The sequence below is a fragment of the Anomaloglossus baeobatrachus genome, chromosome 5, assembly GCF_048569485.1.
Source record: "Anomaloglossus baeobatrachus isolate aAnoBae1 chromosome 5, aAnoBae1.hap1, whole genome shotgun sequence".
Taxonomy (NCBI): domain Eukaryota; kingdom Metazoa; phylum Chordata; class Amphibia; order Anura; family Aromobatidae; genus Anomaloglossus; species Anomaloglossus baeobatrachus.
Window position 1 is genome coordinate 523,674,398 of NC_134357.1, and position 15,597 is coordinate 523,689,994.

Sequence of the window (15,597 nt, forward strand, 5' to 3'; positions counted from 1 at the left end):
GGGTTCCAAACTTAACTTTATCTAAACTCCGGATGAACCTACTGAACCGAACTTCCACGGATCCACTCATCTCTAGCTGTAATATCTGCAGCTAATAAATGCCAGAAAAAACTTAGGATAACAGAATTTTTTAAGGGACAATCCCTTTAATTGTTTTATCCTGTTATTTTCTAATGTATATACATCACTATGATCGCTGTCAGTAATGCAGAACGGGAATCGGTCAAAAGGTTTATGCTATGTAACCTTAGATCACAATGATGTAGGGTTTTCATTTGCCGGTACGGCATTGAAACACATTGTGAATAAAAAAATCCTTATTAACATCATTGTTGAAAAATTGATTTACTTGAGCACCGCCGTCCCTCCAACTGGATTTAATACTAACTGGAGAGTCAATCCAGCAGCCGCAGCTGTTTTTCTTCATGCCTACATAGGAGTTGTGCCTGTCACAACTCCACCAGGTGAGCGTAACCAGCACTTACTCCCCTCTCCCTCCATAGGGTTTCACCCTATTGGGCAATTTGTTCCCCATATCTAGAATTCTCCATGATATAAGGAAGTGACTCTGATTACAGCACTTATTGAACTGTGTTTTGCGGTTTCAAAATAATCAGTATTTTTCAGAGGAGATTATCACTACAGGACAACTGGGTTCATGCATCCTAGTCCAACCACAGAGTCAGGGCTAAATAGCAGCTCTCTGTCACTCTATAAAGTACACAGAAAACTGTAGGGTAGGTGATGGTATACACAGATCAATAACTGAGCTGAGCTAGAGCTGCAGCAGAGAAAACTGAGATTCTCTCATAACTACTGCACCCAGTAAACTAAGTGACATCACTGGAATCAGACGTTATGCCCCTAGCTAATGCTTCTGTACATAGCCAAAACCTGCTGACCGAATCCATTGACGGAGAACATCAGAGGTATTTATACAAAGGAGGGGAATAGTCAAAAACACAAACTTCGGGTTTCTAGAGACAGATAAAAAAACACCAAAAAGAGGAATAAAAATCCTCCAGAAATTAAGCAAAAACTCACAGACTAATGGCAGAAGATGTAAACTGCCCAAGGCCAAAAAGACTAATGCACTGCCAGGATGCAGCAAGACCTCCATTAAATGGAGACATCACAGGTGCAAAGGAAGATGGTAAAATTGCACACTTGTGGCTTGCATAGGTCACTGTTCACACACGCAGGTTCACACTATCTGGTATTCAGCCTATTAGAGACAGATAAACTAGGCTCATCCAAAATGTTACCACTTCTCTAATTGGCACAAGTTTGGAGACAAACCAAAAAAGTCATGGTTTTTCAGACACTATTGCTGAAATGCCCTTATGGCAAAATGCATACTTCCCCACCTTACTGAATCATCAGTCTTCCACATTTTAGAGCTCACACGGCGTTCTTAGGGGTACTTTGCACGCTGCGACATCGCTACTGTGATATCGTCGGGGTCAAATCGAAAGTGACGCACATCCGGCGCCGGTAATGACGTTGCAACGTGTAAAGCCTAGATGCGCCGATAAACGATCGCAAAAGTGTTGAAAATCGGTGATCTGTGTAGCGTCGGTCATTTTCATAATGTCGCACCAATAGGAGATACGATGTTGTTCCTCGTTCCTGCGGCAGCACACATCACTGCGTGTGAAGCCGCAGGAGCGAGGAACATCTCCTTACCTGCCTCCACCGGCTATACGGAAGGAAGGAGGTGGGCGGGATGTTTACATTTCGCTCATCTCCGCCCCTCCGCTTCTATTGGCCGCCTGCCATGTGACATTGCTGTGACGCCGCACGACCCGCCCCCTTAGGAAGGAGGCGGATCGCCGGCCAGAGCGACGTCGCAGGGCAGGTAAGTGCGTGTGAAGCTGCCGTAGCGATAATGTTCGCTATGGCAGCTATCACAAGATATCGCATGTGCGACGGGGGCGGGTACTATCGCACTCGGCATCGCTAGCCGATGCTAGCGATGTCACAACGTGCAAAGTACCACTTACTCTCAATGATATTTTTTCAACAGAACATTTTGTTATCTTTCGACCAAACTCAGCCCCATTTTGGTGTTGCTTGGTGTCACTTCTTCAGATATCTTCGGCTCTGAACAGCGATTCAACATCATATGCAGGCCAGCAGTTTCAATATCCTCTTTCCTTTTGATAGGGATTCTGTGCTCACAGGGGCCTAAAAGATTGAGCTCATCGCTGTACACCTACTGTCTGTAGGGAATGAATCTCAGCCACTGATAGTCAGGGGGAAATGCTAGTTCTGAATAGACAAGAGGAAAACTGGGAAGAAATTCTGGAGTCCCCAACTAAGGTCTCGCCCTCTATTAACAATAAAATGATCCAACTTTACATAGTGCACCAGGTATATTTAACCCCACTGAGACTATTCAAAATGCGTCATTGGGAGACCCCAAATTGTATGCGATGCCATGGAGAGGACTCGGATTTTATCCATCTGATCTGGGGGTACCCAGAGATTGCCTCTTTCTGGAGAGAGGTTGTCTCAGTCCTATCCTCCCTAGCCCTCTTCCCTATACCCCTCAACCTGCTCCTCTGTTTATTTAGAGTTCTGGACGAAGGGATGTGATCACACCACCACAAAATTTTCCTACGTGAATCTCTATTTATGACCAGAAAACTCTTAGCCTTACGGTGGATGGGCAGCTCTCCCCCTACGGTGCGAGCGTGGATAGAGTTAGTGAACGCAATGCTTCCCAATGAGCGGACTGTGTACCAAAATAGAGAATGTCCAGAGAAATTCAATAAAAGTATGGGAAATGTGGAACTCATCCCTCTTGACACTGAATAATTAATTGTATAGTTTCCCTGTTCTTAACTGAGCTAAATGTACAAAGAATTGTGGACTGAGGTCGATTTTAAATATTCTGCACTGGTACCCATCGGCACAAATGGAAAATAATTGTTTCATGTTTCTTGTTTTTTGTTGTGAAGTTTGTGTATCTCGGGTACAATAATTAGGCAATACCACCAATTTTGTGTAATGCCACAGAAACTCTGCAATGTATATTAGACTATATGGTGGCAAATGTGCTTAGCTGGCTTGCTGTAATTTTAGGTGCACGCATCTCATATGTCTTTGTCTTGTACCTGTAAACTTTCTTTGATGTTCAATAAACAAACTGATATACAAATTTTGGCAATTTGATAACAACCGAATCAGTCACATGACCAATATTTGAACTTACCACCTCATAAAAACCAAGCATGTCCGTTTCGGAAGAAAAAAATATATAAACAAGATTTTTTGGACCATGGGATGCATCCAAGTTTTAGAAGGAAGAAAATAAGAAAACATCAAAACCAATGGAATGCTAAAACTGTTTAATAGAATAAATCTATAAAAAAAAAACAAAAACAAAAAATAATACAAAAGGAGATCATAAGTAAAAAAATATCCTCTTTAACTACTACTGTAGTCTTTAACTACACTACTTGTGAGAAAACTAAGAACCCGTCATCAATATTCCTAAAGATTAGGAATAGTTCAGTTTATCATTGACTAATTAGAAGAAACTTTCATCTTGACGTTCTCGGCTAGTTGTCAGGAAGCCCCAAAAATTCCTCATCACTGGTCTCAGCATTAAGAAAGCTTTCCTCTTCACTCTCGTTGACATCACTTTCTTCACTGTCTTCGTATCGGACATTATCTTCAGAGCCATCCAAGTCATTGCTAATGCCACATTTTTTGAAGGATCTTATAACCCTTTCACTCATTATAGACTGCCAGGAAGTTTTCACCCATTTACAAACTTGTGTGATAGTGGGCCTTGTAATTGGTCCACTAGGTGTCAGGTCATGATTGTCAGCCATCCAACTGTTCCACTTTTCTTGCATAAGTGCTTGAAATGGTTTCTTAATGGAGACATCTAGAGGTTGCAACTGACTGTTAAGCCCATCAGGAATTACAGCAAGATGAGTTTTAACATCTTTAAATCTGTTTTTTGTAGAATCACTTACATGTGCTCTATACTTGTCAAGCACTAGTAGGGCAGTTTTTTTCAGACGCCCTCCGGGACGCTTGGACCACACTTTGTCGATCCATACCTTCATTCCATCTTCATCCATACATCCTTTCTCATGAACATGAGCAATAATTCTTCGTGGGATCTCCTCTTTTGCCATGTTTTTGCTCTTAAAAATTACCATCGGTGGCAGTTTGGTGCCATCCGCACAGCAAGATAACACAACAGTGTAAGGAGTTTTGTCCTGGCCAGAGGTTTTCACAGTCATTGTATTGGCACCTTTCGCTTTAACCGTTCCGTTTGATGGAACTTCAAAGTTTATAGGGATTTCATCCATATTCCCAATCTGGTTCAGTTCAAATTTACTTCTTATCCGAGCATCAATTACAAATTTGTGAAACGACAAAAGCTTTTTCTCATATTCTTTTGGCATTTTTTGAGCAATTCTAGTTTTAGTGCACTTAGCAAGGCCGGATCTTTTCAGAAATCTGTGGCACCAAGAGTCAGTACCTGTAAAATCCCAAAGACTTTTCTCTGTAGCGATACGTTTAGCTTCACAGATTATCATTTTTCTAGAGACTGTCAATCCATTATTTCTGTGTTGTATGACCCATTCTTTTATTTCCAGTTCCAACTTTGGCCAGTGTGCCCCTTGGCCACGGAAACCGAGTTTGGTTGTATCCATTTTTTTAAGCTCTTTCTCCTGTTTTCTCCATTCTCTTATCATTTTTTCAGTTGGAGGTGTCCCAAAATGTCTCTCGGCTGCTCTGTTTCCATGTTGTTTAGCATATTTTACAACTTCCAATTTAAAAGGAATTTTATATGATAGCCTTTTCTGCTTTGACATCTTCCAGTCATGTACCGTATTCAGCGGCAGACAGGTTTTTTCTGTTATAAAATATAATAATGACAGAACTGTGAGCAGTATGATGGTCTACAGTGTCACAGAGGACCTGTAGATGACACACTTATGGGGAAGTAGTAAAATGATTTGAGCATGATGCTCTGTTATGGGGGGAATCGATGAATAACATACAGCTATCTGGATCTGTGGGTGACAAACTTATGTGAATCTGTGGATGCATTGTTATATGTGGTCCATGGATAATCCACTGTTATGGCGAGAATTCATGGATTATGCACTTGTGGGAATTTGAGTATGACGCACAGTTATAGGGTATTCTGTGAATGACACTGTTATGGGGGCATCAGTGGATGATGTACTACTATGGGGTGGAATCTGTGGATAAAATACATTTTTGGGAATATATGGATGGCACGGTTATTGGGAATCAGTGGGTGATGCTCTCTCATGGGAGGATCAGTGGATAACATACAGTTATAGGGATATGTGGATGATGCTCTGACGATGTGACAGTGGGATAGCGAGGGACAGGGGCTCCTTTACTGTCCCTCATGCTATGGGACCCTAGACTATCCCTGTTTTCTGGATTACCCCTGAAGGTGGAGATGCTGGAATCTTGTGCCTTACTAGACTTCTGAGTAAAGCTGATCTATTCTCCCCTCCCCCAAGGGAAGGAATGGGCAGGAGTGTGATGGAAACACATATAAGACAGACAGGGATAACAGAAAATCAGTCACAATGCACTCTCTCAGGAATAATCATTAAGAATCTAAAGAGCAAAGCAAGTGAAGTAATGCAACAACAAAAGGACAAGGGTTAACACCACAATTGTACACAACAATAATATCACAACCACCAGTAAGCCTGTATAAATCCACCTCTCCAGGCCAGTATGGTCAAGCTATAACTGGCACTAAAGCCCGCTTTACACGCTACAATATATCTTACGATGTGTCGGCGGGGTCACGTCGTAAGTGATGCACATCCGGCATCGTAAGGTACATTGTAGTGTGTGACAGGTACGTGCGATTGAACGTTAAAACGTTCATCGTATGCACGTCATTCAATTCCTAAAAATTGAACGTCAGATTGTTCATCGTACCCGGGGTAGCACACATCGCTGTGTGTGACACCCCGGGAACGATTAACAGATCTTACCTGCGTCCTGCGGCTATCGGCCAGCAATGCGGAAGGAAGGAGGTGGGCGGGATGTTTACGTCCCGCTCATCTCCGCTTCTATTGGCCGGCTGCTGCGTGACGTCGATGTGACGCCGAACGTCCCTCCCACTCCAGGAAGTGGAGTGTTCGCCGCCCACATCGAGGTCGTAAGGACGGGTAAGTACGTGTGACGGTGGTTAATCGTTTGTGCGGCACATTCAACAAATTGAACGTGACGCACATACGATGGGGGTGGTTACGATCGCATACAATATCGTATGCGAAATCGTAACATGTAAAGCAGGCTTAATGCAAGAGTCCAGCCAGCATATATAGGAAGAGACTGAAGGTGACTGGCTGTTCCATAGCATGTGACTAAAAAAGATAAACAAGTAGTCCAGCAAAGATTAACTATTACTAGCCTGCCAATGAACTACAGGTCTGTGACATAACGCCCAAGTTACCCTGCGCTGATCACAGACATCATAGAAGTTAGCAGGCAAAGTGCCAGAATCTGTAGTCTCCACACGTCCTGATGCCATCATGACAATTGGCAATGCCTGCAAAACCTCCTTGTGACACACGCACTGTTAAGGGGCAATCTGTGGGTGACGAACTATGTGCATAATATACAGTAACTATTCTCTGCAGTTAGTGGTCACTACTCACCTGTGCGGTTAGGTGTAGGAATCTCCTCTTCACTCTGCTCATCATCCCTCGCATAGGTCTCTGTAGTATTAATATGGGTCCGATCTTCAACCTGAAACAAATATTGTAAAAATGTCACAGACAGGTGGAGAAGTCACCTCTATGATCAGCTCTAATCCTGCCATCTCCACCATTCTTATTACACAAGTATAAGACCTATAATACTGGTGGATAAAACAAGACTGAGCACAAGACCTTCACAGCCATCTACACATCATAGGGAGATTTCATGACACCTCCTCTCCATCTACCTGATGATCCTGAGGAACATTGGGATTTTCTTGGTTACAGTCCTGTGGAAGAAGAGGACGGGAACATCTCTCTGGTGTTGTCCTCTTACTGGATAGAACTGAAGGAAACACATACAGAGACTGAATTCATTCTTTACATACAGATAATTATAGGTTGTGGGTATTTAGTCCTGTGTATTACCTGGGTAGTCATATGTAGGAATCTCCTCATTACACCGTTCATCACTCCTCACATATGTCTCTGTAGTATTAGTATGGGTCAGATCTTCACCCTGAAACAAACATTGTAAAAGTCACAGACACATGGAGAAGTCACATCCATGATCAGCTCTAATCCTGCCATCTCCACCATTCTCATTACACAAGTATAAAACATATAATACTGGTGGATAAAACAAGACCAAACACAAGACCTTCACAGCCATCTACACATCATAGGAAGATTTCATGACACCTTCTCTCCATCTACCTGATGATCTTGAGGATCCTGAGAATTTTCTTGTTTACATTCCTGTGGAAGAAGAGGACGGGGACATCTCTCTGGTGTTGTCCTCTTACTGGATAGAACTGAAGGAAACATATACAGGGACTGAATTAATTCTTTACATACAAATAATTACAGGCCGTGTGTATTTAGTTCTGTCTATTACCTGGGTAGTCATATGTAGGAATCTTCTCTGTACACCATTCATCACCCCTCACATATGTCTCTGTAGTATTAATATGGGTCAGATCTTCACCCTGAAAGAAATATTATAAAAGTCACAGACACATGGAAAAGTCACATCTATGATCAGCTCTAATCCTTCCATCTCCAACGTTCTCATTACACAAGTATAAAACATATAATACTGGTGGATAAAACAAGACTGAGCACAAGACCTTCACAGCCGTCTACACATCATAGGGAGATTTCATTACACCTTCTCTCCATCTACCTGATGATCCTGAGGAACATCGGGATCTTCTTGTTTACAGTCCTGAGGAAGAAGAGGTTGGGGACATCCCTCTGGTGTTGTCCTCTTACTGGATAGAACTGGAGGAAATACATACAGGGATTGAATTCATTCATTACATACAGATAATTACAGGCCACATGTATTTAGTCCAGTCTATTACTTGGGTAGTCATATGTAGGAATCTCCTCTTTACACCGCTCATCACCCCTCATATATGTCTCTGTAGTATTAATATGGGTCAGATCTTCACCCTGAAACAAATATTGTAAGTCACAGACAGATGGAGAAGTCACAGCCATAATCAGCTCTAATCCTGCCATCTCCACCGTTCTCATTATATAAGTATAAAACATATAATACTGGTGGATAAAACAAGACTGAGCACAAGACCTTCACAGCCGTCTACACATCATAGGGTGATTTCATGACACCTTCTCTCGATCTACCTGATGATCCTGAAAATGTTCTTGTTTACATTCCTGTGGAAGAAGAGGACGGGGACATCTCTCTGGTGTTGTCCTCTTACTGGATAGAACTGGAGGAAACACATACAGGGACTGAATTCATTCTTTACATACAGATAATTACAGGCCACATGTATTTAGTCCAGTCTATTACTTGGGTAGTCAAATGTAGGAATCTCCTCTTTACACTGCTCATCACTCCTCATATATGTCTCTGTAGTGTTAATATGGGTCAGATCTTCACCCTGAAACAGATATTGTAAAAGTGGAGAAGTCACATCTATGATCAGCTCTAATCCTGCCATCTCTACCTTTTTCATTACACAAGTATAAAACATATCATACTGGTGGATAAAACAAGACTGAACACAAGATCTTCACAGCTGTCTACACATCATAGGGGAGATTTCATGGCACCTTCTTTCCATCTACCTGATGATCCTGGGGAACATCGGGATCTTCTTGTTTACAGTCCTGAGGAAGAAGAGGTTGGGGACATCTCTCTGGTGTTGTCCTCTTACTGGATAGAACTGGAGGAAACACATACAGGGACTGAATTCATGCTTTACATACAGATAATTATAGGCCGTCTGTATTTAGTCCTATTTATTACCTGGTGATGTGAGTGGCTGGGGAACCTCCATCATGACGTCCTTGTATAGATCCTTGTGTTTTTCTAAATATTCCCACTCCTCCATGGAGAAATAGATGGTGACATCATGACACCTTATAGGAACCTGACACATACAATGATACAATCATTCTGCCAATCCCTTCATAGCATTTCTGTATAATGTCCCAGCATTCCCAGCAGTGTCACCTCTCCAGTCAGCAGCTCAATCATCTTGTAGGTGAGTTCTAGGATCTTCTGGTCATTGATGTCCTCATGTATCAGGGGGTGACGTGGAGGCCCCGTGATTGGGCTCAGGGGTCTTCCCCATCCCTCAGACACAGGGTCCTGACAACGCTCACTAGAGGTCTCCTTCACTACCGTGTAATCCTTGTTATGGAGAGACGTATTAATAAATCTCACTACAGACATTTCCAGAGTCCTCACCTCTCCAGTTCTGTCCATCTGTTATTCCCATAGATAGGAATGATGTAATTTGACGTCATCAAAATCTCTTACCTGTCCAGTAAGATGGAAGAGGATCTCTAGGGTGATGTGTAATATCCTCTCCGCCATCTTGTCCCTGTCCCTATCCATCATTGATGGGTCGATCATGAGATTTTTCTTATATTGAAGATCTCCAGAGAGGATCCAATATTGTAAGGATCTGAATGGGAAGAAAATGAGAAAATGAAAAATCATAAAGATCCGATTTAATGATTCAGGTACTAAAGATAATAAGGGGAACATAAAAAGAGATATAACTCATGGCTGTTATATCCTTTCTTTGAATGAACTAGAACATAAACTTAGTATCTTATCAAGGTAAAGGCAGTTCCATCTTGTCTCTTGTATAACAGACTAAAAGATACAAAAGTTGTAGCTTCATATGTACTAATAAAACCTATTTGTTGTAGGCTAAATACAGCAACAAGTAGATTTTTTCCTCCATAGTAGTAGTTTCACCCCATTCCTCACCTAACCAAACCTGTAGCTGAATGCATATTTTATACACCTAATTCGCGCTTCAACCACTTACAATTGAATCGGCATCATCCACACTGCAGGTGATATTTATCAGTGCAATGATCGGCCATCTTCATTTTCAGATACAGCTGAAATACAGTTTCACACATTCAACATTCACATTCAATTAAGGACTGGTTGGGTGGCCCTTGACGCAATCTCTACAGCCCTATAGCTATAAGGAAGGCTGTTGAGTTTGGCTCACGAGAATGTACGTGAAAAATCGGCCATATTAGAACTTTTCTCCCAATTGACAAATGAGGCTTGACAGACATACAGTCTAGCAGAAAAACAATCAGCGCAAATCCGAGGATATTTAACTCTTTCCTGTTCTTTCATGAATTTCTGAATAAAATTATAAAGAAGAAAAAGACATTGCATATAACCGCACAACCCAATTAATAATATAGAAAACCTTTATTCAATGCACCTCTACATGTTAAAACCAATTAAAATATAAACTCCAACAACCTGGCACCCACAATATTGCACTACAATCAATACAATTCCATACAATAAGATTATACAATACACAATTATGGAAGGCATATGTCACCTAGTTAAGAAATTCCAGCTATAGTTCCCAGTGCAGCATATTATGACCATATATATACATCCTAATAAGGGACCAAAAATATGTCCAAAATATCTATTGATCCAATTCAAAAGGACCAAGAATACATATGCAGAGTACGATTGGATATAATAATCCCAAGGTCTCCAAGGGGGACATATAACCAGGCAAGATTATTAAGGTGAAAAACCATGTATGAAAGGGGGTTTTTTATCCCCAGAAGCAGGGAGGGCGGAGATGCAGCATAAACCAACCCTGCAAGGTTGCAAAGTAACCGCTCACCCCACCAGCAAAAATGATGGTATTATCTCACCAATAGTTACAACCCAGCTGGCATCAAAAACCCATAATAATGGGGTAAGTGGGACACAGGCCAAAAGCGCAATTGTGGATGCACAGGAACCCCACGCGTATCGCCGCCGCTGCGGCTTCGTCAGGGAAAATAAGTGCCGTACATTGAGTTTAACAGGTTTTTAAAGATCAGAACAGTCACCTGAGTCGTGACGCCAGCGCGGTCCGGACCATGTGCGTCATAATCAGTCAGGGCGCATGCGCAGAAGGAGTCGGACGGTGAGTCGGAGGTTCATATGTTTAATCACTGCACAGCGCTTCTCTGCGCATGCGCGCATGTCAGCATGAATCATCCGCAGCCATAGGCACTCACACCCATACATGCTCCACGGAGAGCATCCTAGTAAGTGATCCAATACAAACAGCACGCATATCGCAAATACGCACGGCAAGCCATATCACGCAATCACCCGCACACAAATCAATAAATTTATGTATATAATATATACCTGTGCGATCGGCTGAGCACTATGCTGCAACACAGTGCCAACCCAATTACGTATCCTGATAGCAAAGCATGCAATGTGCCCCCATGCCATTTACACACTGTGGCAACATATTGTGCCCCGTGCCCTAACGCAGGGCTATCCCGGTTACGCTCTGCGCACCATGATAACACACTGGACCTGAGTTGTGGCATGACCTAACATAGGACCACTACCCCTGCTAAGTGCACCTCCAGGATATGCTCACATCCTATTGTGAAGTGCACTGTATCACAATACCATCCCGATCACCCGTTGGGGTGGCATGCCAGACATGTTTTATGACAAGGTACAGTGTAGGGCAATTTCCCCCCACCGGGTGCATATCCCCCAAGGGACAACATCAAAATCAACACCCAGTGGGATGGGAAACCACATTCCCAATGCATGCGGTCAACCCAACAATCCCATTGGAATCAGTGAATCGCCCTGCAATTGCCCATGCCAACCATACCCCACAAGTTCATGTATTACCATGTATAAATTGTGCAGAATGAGGCTACACCCCCAGACAAAACCCCTATCAATACCTCCCAATACAGGGACCGTTGATATATTGTTCACCAAGGCCCATCCGAAAATCTCCCTATGGGGACACATCCCATATAGCCCTGTTCATGTGCCCCCTAGGGATTAATGACCTAAGGGCCCACCCCAATAAACATATATCACTTCCCCATCACATACCCATAGCCAATAAGGCATATTTGGAGATGATATGGCCACATCCAATATCTTTTAATACGAATGTGATGAGTCATGGGGTGCCCATTCAATTTGAGCATCCAAGATAAAAATCAGAGGGTGTAACGGTTAGTTCCAAATGCCAACGAAGATAAAGTCCATTCAAGGGGTCTCCAGAAGAGTCCATCTTTTAGTGTCGAGGATGCCATCAAGGATTAGAGACAGTCCAGCCATCAATACCAGAGTTCCAACTTATAGGGGGGACTCCATAGGACTAGCCCATCGTCGTGAGCTCCAGAGCGTATATCCAGCAAGGCATGTGAACCAACTGACAAACCAGTTGCCTGTAAAGGGGAGTTTACTTAGTGGCTCGCAGAAGTCCCTTTGTTGGCAGAAGATCAGACGTATTGTTGTGATGACAGATTCATGCAGCCAGGACCTCCACAATAGCACAGGAACCATCCCTCAAGATATCAACCCAGGAATCCTGTGAACAGCAACTCCTCATTCAGGCCTGCTGGGGAAACAGAGTGTAAATTAAAAATCCATTTAGATTCCTGTTGGAGTAGCCATTTGTGGCATGATCCACCCCTACCGTTTCCAAAATATTTCTGCAGCCCGAGAACCCGTGTGCCTATCACTTTGCTCCGATGGTGCATCATAAAGTGTGAAGCCACTGGGGTGATGGATTTGCCCTTCTTTATATCTGATTGAGCAAGATTAATAGTTGAGAAGTGCTTTTGGATTCTCTTACGGAGTTCTTGCGTGGTCTGTCCCACATAAGCCAGATTACATGGGCATATCAAACAGTAAATCACATTCCGTGTTTTACAGTTTATGTAGCCCGTGAGGGCATAACTCTTGTTATCGTGAGGGTTATTAAAAGTGTTGGAGGTAGGTAGCATATAGCTGCAGATATTGCATTCCCCACATGGAAATGACCCTCTCAATACCACACCTCGGTTAAGCCGAGTCAAGGGTCTCACCAAATGGCTCCTTGTGATAAGATCCCTTAAGTTGGGGGCCCGTCGGGCTGTCATTTGTGGAAACTGGTGCACCATATCTGATGTTTGTGAATCTAAGGTTAGCACCGACCAATGATTTTGCAAAACACTCCTTATTTCACCCCACTGATCATTAAAGGTGGTAATAAACCTCACCTTACTATCTGTATATTTTGAGGAGGTCTTGATCAGGGATGCCTGTGTCTCAGATGCGGCCCGTTGGTAAGCTCTAGATAGCACTCTCCTGGGATATCCACGGGCACGAAACCTGTTGGTAAGTAAAGCCGCTTGTTGGTTAAAATCTTGCTCATCTGTGCAATTGCGTCTTATGCGCAGGTACTGACCCATTGGTACCCCACTCTTCACATGATGTGGGTGAAAACTATGGAATTCCAGCAGACTGTTGGTGGCGGTTTGCTTCCTAAATAGAGTCGTCGACAGATGGCTTCCTTTGGTTGAGACCAATAAATCCAAAAAGGGCACTCTGGACGCTGAGACCTGATGGGTCAAAAAGATATTATAGGTGTTCACATTCAAGGTTGTGATGAACTCATCACACTCCTCCTTTGACCCAGACCATACAAAGAATATGTCGTCGATATATCTATACCAATGACTAATCCTGTTACGAAAGGTGTCCAGTGGGAAAACCTGCGTGGCCTCCCACCAACCTAAGAATAGATTTGCGAAGGCCGGAGCACACCGAACCCCCATAGCAACGCCCGAAATTTGCCTATAAAAATTCCTATCAAATAGGAAATAATTGTGCTTTAGTACAAAATCCAATAAATCTATGAGAAAAGAGTCATGCATGCGGTCTGAACGTGTCTGGTTGTCCAAAAAGTAAGAGACCGCATGCATGCCATCCTCATGCCCTATGTTGGAATATAGGGATTCCACATCGCAGGTTACCAACAATGCCTGCGGTGGAAGTTTGATCTTCCTACAAATATCTATAAAATTGGAAGTGTCCTGCACAAAAGAAGGCAAACGCATGGTCATGGGCTGCAAGAAAAAATCTATATAGATACTAGCCTTTTCCCCCAAACTGCCTATACTTGCCACTATAGGTCTTCCCGGTGGCTGAGTAACAGATTTGTGGATTTTGGGCAGCATGTAAAAGGTTGGAATAATGGGATGCTCCACCCACATGAATTTTTTCTCGTCCATGGAAATAATGCCAACCTGTTGTGCCCCATTTAGTAGATGATGAAGCTTAGCCATGAAGGGGGCAGTGGGATCAGACGGCAGCCTGCTATAATAAGCTGTGTTACTTAGTTGCCTCTGGGCCTCCTGTAAATACATATCAATGGGCCAGATCACCACATTGCCCCCTTTATCTGCTTCCTTGATAACTAATTGGCTATTAGCTTTAAGGCTATTAATGGCCTTTTTCTCTGATGGAGTCAGGTTAGGGGCTCTAGGATTCACAGTTGGGAATTTCAAAAAATCGTTTTTTACCAACTCAAAAAACAACTTGATTGCGGGTGCAATCGAGAAAGAAGGAGTGACACTAGATTTATTTTTGTAAGGAAACTTACCCCTACTGGTGTCGTTGTCATTCTCTTGCAATAATTCCAATAGGTCACGAAACACTTGTTGTTCATCCGGTTCCAGTGAATCTATGGCTTCCGGTCTTTTGAAGAGAACTTGGAGCGTTAGTCTCCTACAAAAGAGGTACAAGTCCTTAATCAAAATGAATTTATCCAACTTGTGCGTAGGTGAAAAGGTGAGCCCTTTCCTCAAGACAGAAATTTCATGTGGCGATAAGGCATAATCAGATAGATTGATTACCTGTAGGGTATCAGGGTTTTCCTGAGTGGTCATAGCTGGTCTTAGTTCCGTACCTTCGGTCTCGCACCCAATCTGTAATGGTTTGTTTGTTTGCGAGCTCTGGTCGTTCTTCTTGTGAACACCCCTCCTGCGGCCCCCTCTTCTGGTCCTGTGTCCAGGTCGCTGCCGGTAGCAGACAAAAAATCACTGGAGCTCGTGTCCCTGGAAGCCCTGCGATCGTCTTGATTGTTAGAATAGGGCCTAAAGGATTTAGTATTTCGGGCATTACCCCTGTGCTTCCATTTAAAAATGGTTTTATTGTCAAAGTCCGTGCGATCTCTTTGGAACTTTTTTCGTTTTTTGTCGATTATTTCTTGTTCATAGCGATCTAAGGTCTCCTTAAGTTTACCCTGGAACTCCACCACCGCCGTTTGATTGTCTAATTTATTCAGCTTCGTCTCAAGGTCTTTAATATTGGTCTTTGTAGTGGCCAAAAGGGTCCTATCATGCTCTAACAACATATTTATGAGAATACCCGAACACTCAAGGAGACCCTGCTCCCAAGTATCTTGGAATGCCAGAGAGGGCTCCCATGCTGGGAAGATGGAAACCCGTAACCCTCGTGGGACTATGCCGGCTCTTAGATATTCCTCCAGACTACGTATGTTCCACCATAGTCTTACACCTGTTC

At 43.0% G+C, this 15,597-nt stretch overlaps 1 protein-coding gene across 1 annotated transcript in view; it reads right to left on the minus strand.

The window, feature by feature from the left end:
* Positions 1-15,597, minus strand: part of LOC142312884 (uncharacterized) — a 361,786-nt gene that overhangs the window by 262,080 nt on the left and 84,109 nt on the right. The window contains exons 11-24 of the mRNA XM_075351868.1: positions 9,529-9,676; positions 9,220-9,399; positions 9,013-9,136; positions 8,832-8,929; positions 8,554-8,644; positions 8,382-8,470; positions 8,096-8,186; positions 7,915-8,012; positions 7,627-7,717; positions 7,446-7,543; positions 7,158-7,248; positions 6,977-7,074; positions 6,687-6,777; positions 3,568-4,882 (exon numbers count right to left, since the gene is read on the minus strand). Of these exons, the coding sequence (XP_075207983.1) occupies positions 3,568-4,882; positions 6,687-6,777; positions 6,977-7,074; positions 7,158-7,248; positions 7,446-7,543; positions 7,627-7,717; positions 7,915-8,012; positions 8,096-8,186; positions 8,382-8,470; positions 8,554-8,644; positions 8,832-8,929; positions 9,013-9,136; positions 9,220-9,399; positions 9,529-9,676 (2,703 nt within the window). The remainder of the gene's footprint in view (positions 1-3,567; positions 4,883-6,686; positions 6,778-6,976; positions 7,075-7,157; positions 7,249-7,445; positions 7,544-7,626; positions 7,718-7,914; positions 8,013-8,095; positions 8,187-8,381; positions 8,471-8,553; positions 8,645-8,831; positions 8,930-9,012; positions 9,137-9,219; positions 9,400-9,528; positions 9,677-15,597) is intronic.